General features: G+C 43.5%; 1 protein-coding gene across 23 annotated transcripts in view; it reads right to left on the bottom strand.

Moving 5' to 3' along the window:
• LOC133341416 (neurexin-1-like) overlaps positions 1–18,669 on the bottom strand; it is a 395,989-nt gene that overhangs the window by 238,882 nt on the left and 138,438 nt on the right. For 17 of the 23 annotated variants that reach the window (XR_009755044.1, XM_061550005.1, XM_061550006.1 and 14 more), the window contains 2 exons: positions 15,584–15,787; positions 12,533–12,559 (listed from right to left, as the gene is read on the bottom strand). Coding sequence is in view for 22 of the 23 variants with exons in the window: in XM_061550005.1 (XP_061405989.1) it covers positions 12,533–12,559; positions 15,584–15,787 (231 nt within the window). In the remaining variant the exon portion in view is untranslated. The remainder of the gene's footprint in view (positions 1–12,532; positions 12,560–15,583; positions 15,788–18,669) is intronic. The other 6 variants (XM_061550008.1, XM_061550019.1, XM_061550011.1 and 3 more) reach the window with 1 other exon arrangement.

Raw genomic sequence — 18,669 nt, 5'->3', positions numbered from 1 at the left:
GGAAGACAAAACATTAAAACCCTTCCACATGTCTAAAAAATATATATGACGGTCACACCAAATCTGCAGCAAAATGGAAGCGAGATGATGATCGTCAGACAGCAGATGCTTTCTTGTTTAAATGCTTCGTGCGTCATTTTATCCAATTAGACCCCACACTCTTTTCTGGCAGTCCATGAGAGCTGAGCGAGGGGTTGGGTGGGCTCAGAGGTGGCTTTGTCTCACCTCGGGTTCGCTGGGTGCTGGTTCAAAAGACCCACCTGTGTCCAAAAGATACGGTATTTGCGGGCACAAATCTCGAGAAGGGCACTAACCTCCGAGGAGGGTAATAAACTCACTGTCCCTTGCAGAGGTGTGTGTGTGGATATATCCCCTAACACGCTTCTCATAAGTAGGACACAGTGTACTGTGCGAAAGCCAAATATACCCTTCCTTGCAGCTCCGTACTTCTTTCCGAATAAGTGGACTTTTGACTGATGCTCTACCGCACTGTTGAATTATCCTTTCTGCCATTACTTTAGGCTGAACTTTATTACGTAAAAAAGACGACAATTTTAGGACACAATATGGTGTTTATAATGTGTAGGGGTCACTACATGGTTGTACTGGTAGGAACCTCCTGGTTACACCAGCCCACAAGGGATTATTGTGTCCATCGTGCAGGGAGGGGCTGGGTGGGGAGGGGAGGGTGGTGAGGGGCTGGATGTGGAGGGGAGGGTGGGGAGGGGCTGGGTGGGGAGGGTGGGGCTGGGTGGGGAGGGGCTGGGTGGGGAGGGTGGGGCTGGGTGGGGAGGGGAGGGTGGGGAGGGGCTGGGTGGGGAGGGTGGGGCTGGGTGGGGAGGGGCTGGGTGGGGAGGGTGGGGAGGGGCTGGGTGGGGAGGGTGGGGCTGGGTGGGGGGTGGGAGGGGTGGGGCTGGGTGGGGAGGGGAGGGTGGGGAGGGGCTGGGTGGGGAGGGGAGGGTGGGGCTGGGTGGGGGGTGGGAGGGGTGGGGCTGGGTGGGGAGGGGCTGGTCACCCCGTGGTGCCCTTATAAAACTCAACGTTTAACCTACTCACGCCGGCTTGTGCCCACCCTCACAGTCGGGCATATGTGCGGAATACACCACGCCGCTGTTGACCCTGGCCATTGACCGAGCGGCCCAACGTTCCTACCAGCTCCCTCCGCAGGAGGAGGAGGAATGTGTTTATCTGTGTTGGATTCCACAGCGGTGTGACCAGAAATCAGTTTGATGCCTATTTCTCCAACGGAATATTTGGCGGCTGGTGATTGTGTATAAAGGGTGATTCATAGCACCACCCGACGAAGTGAAAGGGGTATAATATTTAACGGCAAGGGCATTTCAGTCTTGCAATTTGTGTGTAGCGATTACTATTTTGTATCTGTCTAATAAAAACGAATCCAACGTGTGCATGCATGTATGTCTACTTCCTATCAACAACTCTATATAATGCAATACAGTGCATTGTCAATTATCATTTGCCTTTTTTTAGTGTACAGAAACTTAATGACTACATTTCGACACAAGAAATATCAATGCACATCTTGTAGTGTTTTCAAGAAGTCTCACACCCACGCGCACCACATCAGTGGTCAAACATAACCTGTGAGCAACTTCATAAATGCTGTCTAATATAACACGTAGGCGTTCGCGACAAATATCATCCATAATAGAGGTTTTTTGGGTTAGATCGCGTAAATATCTAAATGTGTCGTTAAAACCCGCCACCAGCCGACACAGCCAATTAGTAAGGTTTGTCACGTAAACAGAACGTGGCCAATTCGTCACTAGTACAGCACACCGGTGTGTTGGAGAGCCCAGCCACAACATTTACAATCTGAGTACGACGTTTCGCCAGTAATTACAACTAGCTTCATCCGGCGACAGACAGATTTGTGGAGAAGTCCACCTGTTTCGTTCCTTATAGAGACGTAGATGTGGTGACCACGCTTCTGCGCTCTTGCGCCACGTGGGGGCGGGGGGGGGGATTTCTGAGTCAACGTACATTATGCATGTGCATTATGCATGTGCATTATGCAAGCCCTTTGAACTTGTCCTTCCTATCTATTGTGTATATTAAAATAGCCCTACCAACGGTAATCCCTATTGAAGTATGATGCCCTTCGTAGGCATGCATTTAATTAATGTATTATTTGATGATTCGCTTCCACGCAACACTAAGGTGGTAGCTATCTGAACGGTTAAAGTTATTTTTATTTATTTCAATTTCGATAAATTATGTAATTAGTATTGGCCAGTAGTAGCTAGTTTTGCACGGAACTTCAACATTATCAAAATCAATTGAGTGTCCTTGTTGGCACCTGTGTTCTGCTACTGCTGACAGTTGTATTTGGGAGAATTTAATATTTCTCTGATGTTCTTTTAGTCTCGTGCTGATCATTCGTCCTGTTTGCCCAACATAACATTAAACACACGTGCAGTTAATCTTGTACACACCTTCTGTTGATAGCTTCGGTAATACATCTTTTGTACCAGATATTCATTTCTAAATTTTATGTATTGTGACAACTCCGACTCGGATGTTTTGTTTTTCCAAACATCTGGCTAGTTTATCAGTTACTCCCACAATGTACGGTATTTCGATAGTTTTAATTACTTGGGCAGTTTGAATGCTCGTGTTATTGATTTGGTTTTGGCATTTAATGCCCTGTTGATTTGTGCATCATTGTAACCGTTCATTTGCAGCGCTTCTTTAACATGTTGAATTTCACTTCTCAGACTGTCACCATCTTACACTTTCTTAGCTCGATGAATGAGCGTCTTGATATGAGCAGATTTCTGTGTGGGGTGATGGTGTGACTCTCCATTCAGATAGGCGTCAGTATGCGTTTTCTTTCGGGAAACAGTGTGTTATTTTACCATTTCGACCCCGTCCGAGTAGAATATCCAGAAATGGTAGAGTTCTATCAGCTTCCACTTCCATGGTGAACTGGATGGATGATTTTGCGAGTTGAGATGATTTAGAAATGCGTTCAATGTATCTTTGTTGTGTGGCCAGACCACCAATGTGTCATTCACATATCTAAACCAAGCAGATGGTTTTAGTGTGCTTGAAGCTATTGCTTTTGTTTCAAAATCTTGCATGCACAAATTCGCTATCACAGGAGACAAAGGAGAGCCCATTGCTGCTACTTCCTTTTGTTTATAGAAGTCACCTTGCCACAAGAAGTAGGTGTTCTTTAAACAGTGTTCAGCTAGTCTTGGGATATCTTTGGCTAAACCTTTGTTCGTTACCAGAGTGTCGAGTAATTTAATTGACTCGTTGACCAGAACTCTCGTGAACAGAGAAGTCACATCAAAACTTACGAGACTATCATTAGGGTTAAGCTTAACATCTTTGATTATATTTACGAGATGTTCAGAGTTTTTGATGAACGAAGAGGTCCTACCGATGTAGGGCTGTATTTGTTTCGTTCGTATTGTGCTCATTTGTACGTGGCAGAGCCTATTGTACTACTAAGAGTCTTAATGGGACATCAGGTTTGTGAATTTTTGGTAGCCCATAAAGTCTTGGTGGTTTAGATGCCCTTAGTTTGATCAGGTATTGCTCTTCCTTGGGAATTGATGACTTGGCAATGATTGACGTTGTTTTACGTTCCAAGGTGCTGGCTGGTTGGGTCTCGTTAAGAACCGTGGTGAAAACATGTACAACTTTTGATGTAAACATGACTTTTTGTACGAGTGCATCTATTATGGTCAACTTAACACAAGAGTTTGTTCTAAGTGTGGGAAAAGCACTCAATTTGTGCAGCTATAAGTTAACGTATACGGTTTTCAGTACTGAATGATCGCCGTTAAGGGGCCATCCATTTAGTGCGTACGCATGGAGGGGGGAGGGGGGGTTAACCCAAATGCGTACGCATGCGTATAGGGGGTCTACTGACAATGTACGTACGCATAAGAAACGGGGGGAGGGGGGGGGTGAAGCCTCGATAATAATTTGTCTACATTGGCCTTCAAATGAGCCACAGTTCAGTTTCTGCAGCTATCAGACAACAAGGACTACCGGGAGAAGTGGGACTGTGGGAGAGGCGTCACTTGTGTGCCACCGTGTCCCTGACTGCAGCTCTCACGCTGCTGTGCTTCAGGATGACATTGCGCGTGTTGACGAAATCTCTATAATACGTCACCTGTCCGACTGGGTTCAGTGGGCGTTTCAACCGAGCTGACAACAAACAAACGTTTTAAAGGTACGCAACTTAATTATTTAATGCAGCCGGTGGTGGACTATCTGTTTGCTTAAACACGTTAATATTATTAATCCTTGATCGATTTCGCGTTGGGGGGGGGGGGTGTAAAAAGTACGCGTGCGTACTGGGAGGGGGGAGGGGTCAAGTTTTGACAGATTTTTTTGCGTACGTACTAAATGGATGGCCCCTAAAAATGTAATTTGTTCGGGCAGAAACTGTTGCAAGAAATAAGTGACTGGGAAAAGGGTTTTAAAAATTTGAGTTAAAATTCCACTGAACCCTATATTTTTAGGGGCCATTTACATAAACACAGTATGAAAAAAATTATTTATACATGTCTGACCTTTTCAAATAACAATGTAGGCAACTTGACCGAAATTAACATCTGTAGAAATTTTCATCTCCCTGAGATGTCCTAGAATAATATTTAATCACGTGAAAGTCAGAATTCTCATTATTAATCGTTCACGTGTGGTGACAGCATCATATACCTGACAGTTAACATTTAAATGATCACTCACCTCGACATGACATGACACACACACCAGAATGACTCCCGCTAGTCCAGATCGGACCTAATGAATGCTCAATTTCTATTGCCTACTGCGGTGTCTGTCCAGCGCATTCGGATATACATATACAGTAGAACCCCGAAGATCGAATGCACCAGAACTCGAACAAATCGGTGTTCGGACGATATTTCCGAATATTTTTTGTCCCAGCAACTGAACAAAATTCGGAGGTCGAACGGGCAATCGTGACTTGAAAGAACCTGTACGGTTGAGACGTGTATGGCCAGCGTGCATGACGCTTGCCCAGACAAAGGGGACTCCCCTTCCAAACAATAACACCACCACCTCCTCCTCCTCACCGCCTTCCACTCAAGCCAAGAACTCTCCTTACTACAGGTAAAGTGACGTTCAATGTTCATTTATTTCATTTATTTCATATATTTATTCATTTATTCCATTTATTTATTGTTTTGCTTGTTTTTTTAAATGAATTTATGCATGTAATTACTGTAAACTTCGTGTAAAAATGCTTTATAATGAGAGATTTCTTGTGTCTGAAACGAATTAATGTAATTTACATTAATTCTTATGGGGAAAATGAATTCGGTGTTTGAACAAATCGGTGTTCGAATGGCCTTCTGGAACGAATTAAGTTCGATCTCCGGGGTACCAATGTATTGCTGTCAAGCTTAGCGTGGATAGCACTTTGCACAACCCTCCACGTGTTCCCCTGCACCCACAGTGCATGAGTTCATGGAGGGTTTTGCTGGATTCAGCCAGGATTGTCCTCTCTGAATGGCATCCGGGTCATCGGCCACACACTGCGGAAGCGGGGGGAGCACCCTGCAAGTGAATGATTCCCAGTAGTTACTGAGCAGATTTCAGACAGGACCCATGAAGTTCACTCCCCACCTATTCACGGATAAGTGGTGCTCAACTTGTACTCTGACGATATTAAAGCTATGGAATTATTGGTGACTTACTTGACACTGAACTACTGTTTAATGGGCTACCGTGCATTTGAAGGTCGCATCTTCGGCACATGTCAATACTTACGTCACCTTGTTGAAGGGAGAATACCGCGGACTCACAAATACCATGATGTTTATCCAAAGTGTTTTGGGCGTCTCTTAGCCGTATCTAATGATGCTTGGTGGTGTCCGGACACCCACAATACCCACAGTAGCTGCACCCCTGGTAGTCCCTTAGCCCAGACCAGATATTTCACTTTTCAGTGCAGGGAGTCCTCGCTTAACGTCGATTCGATCAACGTTTCATTATACCACCGACAATACAATCGGGAATATAGTCCCTTATAACGTCGCGACGTTTGCTTTTACGCCGTCGCTGCTAGCAACGGGAACTACTTTGTGGGGCGGAGAGCGTAGTTGCGCGTAGCAAAACGTGGAGCAGTCCCATCAACCCTTGCGCCCTATCTCAGTCTTCATTCCCTATGCCCTTCTTTTGTGTGTGAACCGAGATTCGAAAAATAACGTTATAGCATGCGTTTGTGATTTCATCCTTCTGAACCACGAGTCAAAAACGGCTATATACCCGCTGCACATGCATCATTGGTGAGTGTTATCTTATTAAAGCCTCTATTTATTTGTTAGTATTTATTTCATTGTTGTCTGCATTTCTTTAATATTATGTTGCCGTATTTAAACGTATAACCGTGTTTTTGCTTGGTAAAAAAAACCTACATTGGAACGTAACCTCCAACTTTATTTGATTTCTTATGGGAAAAATGGGTTCACTTAACGTGGTTCCACTTAAAGTAGCACTGTTCGTGAGCGCAATTATGCCGTTAAGCAGGAATTACCTGTACCACCTGAGGAGGCAATACCTTGAGTGGTTCTGATATATTGATGTGGCCAACGACAGTGAATTGTAAGATAACCGTGTGAAATGGGTGGGTCATCAAAGATATATTTTTTATTAGTCTTTTAAATTAATCAATACCACAAACGTGTTTGATACCTTAGGTCAGCGCTTTGCAACTGGTGTGCCGTGCAACGTCCTGTGGATGTGCCATGGTAGTTTTAGAACCACTTTACACAGGGCAGGACAGACGAACTCTTGCTTGCCATCTAGTAGCCGATCCAGTGCCGACCACTCACCTCCTGCCCCCCCCCGCCCCTCTCCATTGGTCACGGCGCAGTATGGCAGACAGCCTTCAGGCCCCTACCACGGCCCTCTCAAATATGTTGGTTGGGCATGCCCAGCCCAGTTGGGCAAACGGACACTGAAACTCGCTTACGGACATGCAGAGAGACGCACAAATAAGCACAGAGAGTCACCTATTTGAAGGGAAAAAACACGGACTCATAAATACCGTGATTTTTCTTAAAAGTTTGGTGGGTCTCTTGGCAACATCTAAAATTGTTTGGTGGTGTTCAGACACCCATGAAACCCACAGTGGCTGCACCCCTCTTAGCCCATGAACCCGGACCAAATATTTAATTGTCTGTACCACCTGAGGTGGCATAACATTAGTGGCACCAATTTCTTAATGTGGCCAACAACAATGAATGATGTGCTAATCATTTGAAACGAGGGGGGTCATCAAATAATTGTTATTAGCCATAGAAATAAATTGGTGCAACTAAATTTGTCCACCTCATATGGTAGCGATTTCTGCTGTGACCCATGAACTACGGTTTTTAGTCAAGCTCGATCTGTTCCCAGCTCCGGTCACCAGGTAAGGAAGCTTTCACTGAGGAAGCAACATCTGGTCCCAGCCTGGAGGGCACTCCCAACATGTTGCATCCCACACGCTCATTGAGCTCGAAGGATAATCGCCAAGAATGCACTGTTATTGGAGATTCCAACACGAGATCTTTGAAGTGCACCAACAAAACACTGAAGGACTATCCAGACCTAAATGTGACTTCCTGGGCAGAAATCTAAGGGACGGAAAAACGTTGACGTCGTCGCCTTACAGGAGCCACACGTTGAGAACAGCACACGGATGGCAAGTTATATATTAAATATTTACACCATTGTTGCTGCCATCTACCACCCTAGACATGACCTTGCCACCTTTACCAGGCAAGGCCTAAAAATGAACTATGCTTGCAAGTTCACCACCGCCACAAGTGACGGCACGGAGACAATAACTGTCACAGGTTGGTCGCGTGACGGTCGTCAACGTTTATAAAGCCCCCGGATAAGGAATGGCCATCACCACTTCTGCCAGCAGCCACTCACGCGGCTTTAATACGTGGGGGCGGGGGGGACTTCAAAAGCCACTCCCGCACAAACATGTGGGGGGCTACTCAGAAAATTATGAAGCCGGAGAAAAACTCGAGGAATGGTCGTCGGCGCTGGACAGATTCCTTATACACAACCGTAAAAAACCGGGCACATTTCACTCAGTGCAGTGAAAAAAAAGGACTACAACCCAGATGTATCCTTCATCTCAAAGGAAAAGAGTGGACAGTCACTAGTTGCTTCACAAAACAATTATTGGCAATTTCCCAAAGAGCCAATGCAGACCGGCTGTCACCGCACATATCGGTCATAACCTCAAACTTCAGGGCCACATTGGATCATTCGGAAGGCCAAATGGCCCGGCGAGGAAAAATAAACCAAAACCCAATTGAAGAAGCAGGAGCCAAAGCCCTGAAAACGTAGATAAATTCATCAAAATTCTGACACCTGCCAAAAAAAGACAACATCCAGAGGGGGTATCGAAAAAGTTGTATGCCATGTTGGCAACCAGAAACAGAACTCTTACAAAAAAGTTAATCAGAACTGGAAACCAAGATAAGGGCACTGCACTGCCGAAGTCCACGAACTCCGCACGAATAAAACATTGCGAGGACGTCACTGCAGAATTGGACTTCACTCACTCAAGCCGTGGAGCCTGACAGTGCCTGCGGAACCTCGGTGCCTCAAAACCAACACAGTGAACGCTGTGGCTTCGCACACGCTGTCGTGTTCTAAGGCACCAATTGAGAAGCTTACCAAACAAGCTGTCCGGAAACAACTCGACGTCACCATGAGTAAACTATTGCCAGCAACAGATCTAACAAAACCATACACCGTCGCGAAAGTATGCACCTACGTATGTGCGCTGTAATTATTTTGCAGGTACGCAGTCAACCGTGTTAATCGGAGGTGTGGGGGAAAGACAACAAACTAAACACACAAAAAATGTAAGTAGAAGCAGCCCTCAGGGTCACAAAGTCCGACAAGGCACCGGGATATGATGGCCTGTTTCCTGAGTTCCTATGAAACTGGGACTATACGGACAACATCCACTAGCAAACATCTTCACTCTAGAACACACGACAGGCAAAATCTTGAAAGAATGGACGCAAACCAAAGTCATTGTCATTCTGAAACCCAGCAAGTCACAAGAGTGCAACTACAGCTGCGTCTCTTATTAGCACGGTTGGTTACGTACGATGCGAAAAGAAATCCAATCATGCGTACATACATACAGGCCAATACCCCTCTTGTCCTCCACCTCCAAGTTGATGGAGTGTGCCACGCTTGCCACAATTTACCCCCATTTTCGACCCCCAACTGCCTCCCGAACGAGCCGGATTTCGAATTGGCCGTAGCTGCTGTGAACAGATCGTTACCTTCAGCGTCAACAGAAAACTGGCAGGGCAATGATTGACCTCTCTCTGCTGCTTATGTTTGGCGTCATGGGCTGCTGCTGAAGTTGGCCAAAATCATCAGATGCCCTTCTACTGTACACCTAATCGACCGATGCTCAACAACTGCACTCTCAGGGCACGGCTTACCAGCAAACACAGCCACAAATGAATTAGGTACAATGGCCTCCCTCAAGGCTTGTAACTAGCATTGGCATCGCGGTGGCGACATGTTAACTCCCTCGCCTGGTATGCAGGAGGTCATGGGTTCGATCCCGACGCTGACGCCTGTATATTTGGAGTTTTCATGTTCTCCCCATAGTCACATTTAGAAACATTTGGCTGCTATACATTTGCACTTGATAAGCCACTTCATTGAGTTATCATTTATGGCCAGGTTGCTTCTGAATAAAGTGCTATACAACTCAGTGGACCTTGTTGCCTGGTAAATACAAATATAGCAGCATCACTATTTCACATACATAAAAAAGACTTGCCATGCACATTGTATGCATGTACTGTATGTTGAACTTCTTTCATACCGTACGTAGCTAACCGTGCTAATTGGAGGTGTGAGATGATATCATCACCATGATCTCGCAGATGCAGAAGATATATACTTTGCTGCACATGGCACAACACTCAATAACATTGCCAATACTGTAAATGCTGGAAACTCCAAACAAGGCCATCCAAAACCACCACAACCACTTTCCACCTGAACAATCAATGAGCAGATGCCACGCTTGATGTGTCTTCCTTCTGTGGTAGCCCAGTGTGCTATGACCCCACTGCAAGAGATCTAGGAGTTATCGTGAACATAAGCGTGACCTTCAAGCCCCACATAAAACACATCTGTGAAAAGACCAAATCAAGAATCGCCCTGCTGAAAAAAAGACTCGCAAGAACAGCTTAGGGCACCCCAGCTGATGTCCTGGTATCTACTACCCTGATCACTGATCTACTCAGTAGCAAAGTATTGTGCTCCAGTCTGGTCGGGGACCTCGTACACAAAACTGCTAACTGTACAATTAAATAACGCGATGCACATCATAACTGGAAGACTGAAACCGACACCAACCCCTTCGTCTCGCTGTTCTGGTGAACACCAAATATCCGCAGAACATTCAAACTGCACGGGAGATTACAAGTGTTTCTTGCCAACCACAATCCTCTTCCCAATCAACCAAGACGTCAACAATGTAACTCCCCCACTGACTCAAATCCTCCATTCCCCTTCTGGGATCACGCTGTCACCATCCTAAAATCTCATCCAGATCCGGAAGAACGCTGGCGAAAAAAGTGGAACAACGCGGACGCCGATAATTAATGCCTCGATCGAGACCTAAACATCACACTTCCTGGCTTTGAGGTGCCTCGGAGACACTGGTGTAACAATCAACCGCATTAGAACATCAACAGGTTGTTGCACAAAGCTCCGTCATGAATAGAACATTAAAGACAAGCCACAGGGCAGCTGTGGCCTTGCAACCCAAGCTATGGACCATAAAGTACACCAATGTAGTCTGCCCTCTTGTTCAATGTAGGAAGGGCAAAACTAAACAGACTTTCTCCTGAAGCCCTGTCATGGCTACCAGACCTTGACATTGGCATTTTGGCTCCTGAACATATTGTCATCATGCGCAAGAATATAATAGATTGTGGAATCATACAAATTAAGTGCTCAGGGTTAGGTCACGTGTGGGCATCTTGAGCGGTTGAATGCTTTTGAAGGGAACGTGATGCCCACATTAGTGAATGGCGAGAGCTTAAGATAATATTTCTTCAATCTGCTTCCTCGGAGGAAAAACCAGACTTTGATTACGAAGGCTGTGAAAACCCACGCGCTATGTTGAATGATTAGCGAGATGTTAGCTTGTGCCTGATGCTGTGATCACAGTTGAACAACTCCCACAATGTTTGCACTTTAACGCGTTTCAAATATGTTTACAACATCGTAAGGCTGTGCTAATTCGGTAAATTATGACATGTACACAGAAGTAAGTTTAAGAAACTTTACACCTTATTTTATAACACTTGTCCCACATGGGTCCTATCCGAGAGTATTTTTTATGGATTCCCTTCTGTAATGACAACGTATACATTAAACTACATTAATACCGAATGTGGTACTTTTAATTTTCTCAACTTGAATGATTATTGTGTTGTGCTGAAGTTAACATCTGCACTATACACCCTGCCACCTGTGAAAGTCACGACTCAAAATCTGTAATGATATGATGTTTTGCAAACAATATCTCAACCATAATTGATTATTTCATCATATTTCTTTACACTGAAGATTAGAAATTTCCTTTGATGATGATTATAATAATACAATGCAGCCTTCTGTCAATCCACCAAGCACTGGATGAGGGGCCTCCCCATGAATTTCGGTTGTTGCTTATGGCGGCTTATATACAGAAATTACTATATATGTCGAAACTAGGTATATATATACACACACACACACATTCTTGGTTCTTTCGGTAAAGTCACGTAGAAGGGAAATAATAAAATTATTAAAATAAAAAACAATAGAATTATCACGACGTTTTGACTGCTTGTGTTGTAGTCGTAACGTCGTGAGAATTTAATTGTTTGATATTTTTATTATTTTATTATTTCCCTTCTACGTGACTTTACCGAAATAACCAAGAATATGAATCCCTGCAGTCACGAAAGCTTTAAATCAAAATTTGACACACACCGTAGTTATGTATTTGAAATTCTCTGTTTTTTTTAAAGAAAATGTCTTAGAATGTTAACATATATGTGTATGCAACATTAAACTGCAGTACTATTTGCGAAAACGTCGAAAATACACCGTCAAAAGTTCAACATTCGCAAAACATTTTAACAAAAAACGGAACAATAATTATACTTACAATTGGTTCTGTAAAAACAAACACCACATGCACAAAGTATAGACCGATACAGTTTGTTTCAGGAACATGCATTTTAAAAACGTCCGTTACTGTATCGTAGTAACCAACGCAAGAAAATAGACATGCAAATTAATGTTGGAATAATTTTTTTAAGTAGTTTTTTCTCACCTTTAATTAACAGTTACCTTTTGCAATTCCAGTTACCAATGTAAAGCCCAGAATAAGATAACTGACATTTTTGAATATTAAGTGTGATTATAAGTAACGATACAAGGGGGACAAAGAGTGGGAAAAAAACGTTGAATAGCAACTTACTGGAGTTACACTTTATCCTGACACAATCTAGATGGGGGAGAGAATGTGAAATATGAAGTTACATCCTTCAAGGTAACTGCTGCAGACATCCAATAAAAATGCAGGCCACCCTTCCGGGGACAGACACACGCAAAAAATGTGGCCATTTTAATTACACTAGTTACAATAAAACGCCCTGAGCAAACAATTACTCAACCAGGAGTTGTACAGCACACAATTAAAGTTTAATTAATAAAAGTGTAACTGTTATAAAAAAAAAAACATATTTTAAGCATGAATACAAAAGTCAGCTTATTTTTGTTGTTATTGTTTAGATCATTTATTGTTAACTCTTAAGAAATAGACATTAATTTTTAGCTCGGTTAAAAATGGCCACTTACAAACATACGCCGCGTAATAGCTTAACCTGGGCACCCTTTATATATATGACTAGAATAGCTGTAATCAAATTAACTTAGGTATGTCACTCATGCCCTGGCATAATGCTAGCATGACTACAAAGCACCATGTATTCTGTCATATTGTGATAAAAGCTGATGGGTTTTTTCTTCCGGGGGGGCATATAAGCATAAAAGCTGTTTAATAAGCGCAATTATATTTGGTAAATAATGAAAGCATCTCTCGGGCGTTTAATGTTTACAGCCAAATTAAAATAGCGATTTTTTTTTTACCCATTCATTTGCCTCTCTTATTATTTGCTTCCTACAGTAAATTGCTAAATAGGCATATTGTGTTTATTCGTGATTGCTAATTCATCTCTCCAACGTTGCCGTCGTACTTATAACTACCGTACCTCTTCTTTTATATACGTTATGTGTGTTCATAGGTGATACACACAGTATAAATACCTATGTGGTTTGAGATATTGCAAAATATATCGACTCAAATACGTTGTCCGTTTCTTGAAGCGTTAACGCAGTCTGCGATAAGCAGTAATTTTTTTTTAACATTAGTCCACCTAAATATATTGTGATTATTATGATTCTATGACTTAGTGCCTCCTCTAAAGAGTGACATAAATCTGACCCAGGTTAGGTTATCACGCGGCCTGCTTTGACATGTGTCGTCAACCACAACAGAAAAGGCGGTGCAAACAGTCATGGAGCAACTGGTGGCAGGCAGTGAGTGCTAACTGACCCTCGCTCTACATTTTGCAAGTCAAACCCGTGAGATTAGCATTCGCGTTACATTATTATTTCATCGTATTTAACTGAAAGACGTCTTTTTTTACACGGTTGAAGTGAGTGAAGTCACTAGTCTTGCAATACATCTAAAGTATCAACTTATAAAAAATAAAAAAAACGTCTAGTTTTCCCACTAAGTATATTACAATTACATTATACATTCTTTAATACAATTTTTTTTATGACTCTTGCATTCTATAACTAGTGCTCAATGTATATTAAATTTTTATAATAAATGCAAACATGCGAAGCAAAGAAAAGACTACCGCTTACCGTGCAAAAAAACCCTATCAATTCCTAAGCTCAATTAAAAATTACTATTTAACATAAGCTAGCCGAAATTAATTGAAGTTTATTACAGAAAATATTGCCTCTGTAATTTACAATTGATTTACGATCTTAACGATACCACCAAGTTGCAATAAAAGTAAATATTGAACCATAAAAGCAGCTATTACGAAAACAAATCATACATGCATTTACTCTTGCATTAGCAACAGTAATGCTCATTCAATCAAAGCATTATTAAAATGTTATAAGCAAGTAGACTTTAATTATTTATTCTTAAATGAATGAAAAACACTGCGTAGATTGAGATGTTTTTTTCTCCACTACATCACTACAGTTGCTGTTGTCCCACCCACGGGTAGCCACGGACATTCTCTTGCTCAGCGAAGAGAGCTTCTTCTGCTACAAGCTACGCGTTTCATCTGCCAGCACCGTTTAGTCTGTTGTTCCATGGCTGTCTGCTCAGGGTCGCAGGCTTTGGCCTTTGAAGGGATATACCAGAAAGCAAGAGGATGGGGAGGGGGACTTTCGTGTGAGTTGATGCATGAAACGTTACTGATGGTTCGAAGAAACGGACACAATTCTGGAGAGAGAAAACGCCGCCGAGATGTGATTACATTTGAAAATGGCAGAGGTGGCATGAAATAAAAGAAACAAACGTATATATTCAATTGAAGGTGACGAGAGATGTTTAAGTGAAGCATCAATAATTCAAAATAGTTTGCAGATATCTGGCAGGGGAAAATCATACATACGTAAATAAGGAAGACACATGCAAATTGTGAACAACATTCTTTTCAATTCAAGATGACAACTCAATCAGGAATACCGAGATGTAATTTGTTATGTCGTTATGGAATATTTAATGAGCAAAAATAACAACGAGCCATTTTCCCAAAGCGAAGTGAAACTTTACACGTTAAATTTTTCCCCCTTTCTGGCATTGAAATGCACTCATGGGGAAAAAAAGATGAGAGTGATAGAATGCATGAACAAGCAAAGCACTCACATCACTGGAATGAAAATTATCTGCACATAAGCAACGAAGCGAGTAATTTTGAAAATGCCATGCAAAAAGAAAATGCATTATTTTTCTGCTTGAATCAACTCACAAATCATAATACCGATTTATCAAAATGCCATATAATGGTTTTTGTGTGTATCCGATTGAAGACAGTACACAGATAGAGAGATAAATAAAAGAACGAATCACAAATAGATGCATGTAAACAAAACAGAGGACAGAAATAGGAGACCGTGTTGTGAAAATGAGAATGTCAAAATGTATCCAGAGGGAGGGATTTAACCAATGACCAAGGGGAAATCATTGGATGCACTGAATTCGTTTAGCAACATTTTTTTTCTTACATTTTGGCAAAAATAAAACCGCCAGGTTGTAAATTAGCCAATCATTCTAAACACGTTTTTGTTTCCTCCCACAGCATTTACATTTTAAAGACAAATCAACCGAACATCGCATTCAAACAAATTTAGTGCTTCCACGGATGTTGACCGCCCCTGCCGACGACGGTTGACGGGGCGCTTATTATGGCGATGAGCGAGGGTTTGATCGCCATACCTAGATTGATGGTGAGCTTCACGCGGGCGCTGTCCAGCTCCAGCCTCAGCGTGTCCGCCGAGTCGCGCGACGTCGTGGCCAGCAGCAGGCCGTAGGCGCGCTGCGACACGAAGCGCAGCGTCACGTCCTCCGCCTCCGTGTGGATCACCACCGGCATCACCACCTTCATGAACATGGAGCCGTCGTAGCTCAGGATCGACGCCTCTGTAATCGCAAACGGACGGGGGAGGAGAGGCAGGCCAGAGGGGGGGTGGAGGTGAAGGGATAGTCGGGGGGGGAAGGGTTAGGCAACACTCCCTTTGCATCTCATCGCGTTGTCCAAGGTAGCTGAAAGCTGGAATGACGATAGGTTGCCGATCGCGAACTACCACCCTTCAAACGTGCAGTCGGCATGTGGCCCAGAACCTGCTTGTATAATTTGCCAAGGCAAGCCAATCGGTGAGGGCTCTCCGACAATGCATCTGCATGAAAGAGTAATGCAGGCGGTCACTTAAAAAGTCAATCGATCAGCGGGCACGTCGCCGCCATCGATGTCACCTTCACAAATTGTTTGTAGAATATCGTTCGGAGTGTCGCAGCTCCCAGAGGCTGCCATCGCAAAATGCCGAACGTGGCACCGCGTGTTGGAAACACGGCAGATGTGTGTGGGTCAAACGGGTCACGCGAATCAATGCAGTTAAAATCATTTACTTTTGCATCCACAAAGCATATCAGCCGAACTGTCACAAAATGAATGACGATGCCTTTGTTGAAGGTCAATTGTGGATAAAGCCTAATGACATAGGCGTAAATACATAAATAAACCTTGGCTTTCTGACAAATGTATATTTTTGTACACCCAATCCGTCAAAAAGGTGCAAGCTTACGAATATATCACGTGCAAAATGTACTGTTAAAAAAGGTCATGTCATTGCTCCCAAGTTGTCAATTGATATTATTTTTTAAAACGTGGCAGGAAGACACCATACATCAGATGCGATCAATTCTAAGATGTCATGATTTATGCACGAGTAAAGCCTTTTGCTTTTTTACCTTAAAATGACATTAAATCACTTTGGGTGGAACCATGAGCTTCATCACTTTGTCTAATGGAGTAATCACATTAATTCGTCATTAAAACTGAGGTTAATGACCCACGTCTGGTAAAAGAAAGCAATTTTCTACACAACATCTATGCATAAATCATGCATCTCGAGCGTGATTAAATGACAATGATGTTTGTTTTTGAAAAATAATACACAGACTGGCATCGCATTGATACGGCAAGCCGCACGCATGCGGCACCCAGATGCTGCTCCACCGTTCAAATGCGTGGCGTTTATAGGGAGGCGATGCGCGTTTCCCCCGAAGGTGCAATTGTTTTTGTTAGTTTGTTCACAGGCATTAGCCGCACACGTACACATTTACTTGCGGACAGTAAAAAAATAAATTCCCCCGCGCATACCTCAACGCAATAAAGTAGTAAACAAAAAGCATCTATCGCCAAAAAATAACAAAAAACCAGTGAGATAAGAAGACCACCTGTGAGCGTGAGCACAGAGCTGGACGGCGAGAATAAAAGGCGAAAAGGGCGAAGACGCAGCCCGGCAATTGGCAATTTTCTTGCTCATGCCACTGTTGGTCGATGAGTCTCCACTCGTGGGGAGTGGGTGATGGGGGTAGCTCTACAGAGCTCCACACTGGAGTGTATTGTGTCTGCTCCACCACGCAGGCCAGATGTCTCGGAAGAGGTGGGAGTACGCACACTCTACCCCACCATCCGCGACCTGCCAATCGACACCCATTTCTACTGCCGGGTGGACAGGGTGGCATTGTTGAAACGTGCCCACCGTTGCAACTGCTGCACCGGGAGATAAAATCGAATCAGTGACCTCTGGATTGCACGTCCCGTGTGCTAACCGTTTGCACCACGGCAGCATCCCCGTGAAGATTGCAAGACTTCTTCTGTAATAATATTTTTTGTTTTACAAAACTACAGTGGCACGTAGCGCTGTTAAATGTGCATCGCGAAAAAACATAGTTCGGATTGAGGCACTGTGTCTATGTTGCATCGCCAGGAGAGCCGAGCGAGCCAAAAATGTCCACGGGTAATTGAGGGTTTCCTTCATCGTGTAATCCTCGACGCAGGTGGTGGCTCTGTCATAATGGGGGTCACTCCTGCAGCGGTTTGGCTGCAAGGTGACAATGCAGCTTATTATGTCTTCATTCCATCACAAAGGCACCCGAGCTGCAGAGAAACTACCACGTTTGCTACATGTATGATAACAAAAAAATGCTGCTTTCAGCAAAAAACTAATGATGATCGAGGACTGCGTCAGAACCACCTCATTGATAGATTAAAAAAGACGGCCAAGACAAAGGAGAGCAAAAACTGCTTGGACCTTAGTATATACCCCCTGATATTCATGAGATAATGATGAGGAAAGGTCCAAAGTCACCCGACGTCGCATTGACGAAACAAAATTCAGACGACGGTATGATGCCTCGTGTTACTCGGCGAGATAAGCGGGGGACAGAGGCGGTCAAATTCGAGAAGCTCCATCAGCCGCCCGAGCACGCGCATGCATCAGCAGCAGCAAAAGGGCAATGCTGGGGACCATGGAAGACAACACCTGAAATTAAGTGATAAGGCACTGCCATCATGTATCTAAAAAAAAAGAATGGCAAAAAAATAGATGCCATGGTTATCATTATCTTTACAGCCACGATTTTTCTACTGCTGGATTAAAGGACTCCCGAAACTGTCCCCATCCATTACGATTCTTTGATACAATAATGCAGGACCAGATGGGTTAACTGGACAGCATCAAATCAAGTAGCGGAAGCAGTTGTTGGGATAGAATCAGACAAATTATTTACTGAACATTTACACGAATAAAATATCTCAATATTGGAGTGATGTCTCGAGCATTGGACCTCTCACAGAGCAGCTCAACCCTCCATGTTAGAGAACTGCTCACGGAAGGGGATATTACAGAGCTACCTTTGAATTCCATTCAGTGACCTCTGGTCCACACAATCGAGGGCAGCACTTTCCCACACTCTCTGTATATGAGAGTAACGATCATTGCAAGACAGTCAAACCG

The sequence above is a fragment of the Lethenteron reissneri genome, chromosome 11 (genome assembly GCF_015708825.2).
Source record: "Lethenteron reissneri isolate LAM-NWPU_2019-01 chromosome 11, ASM1570882v1, whole genome shotgun sequence".
NCBI classification, from domain to species: Eukaryota; Metazoa; Chordata; class Hyperoartia; order Petromyzontiformes; family Petromyzontidae; genus Lethenteron; species Lethenteron reissneri.
This window is presented reverse-complemented; position numbering and strand designations above follow the sequence as displayed.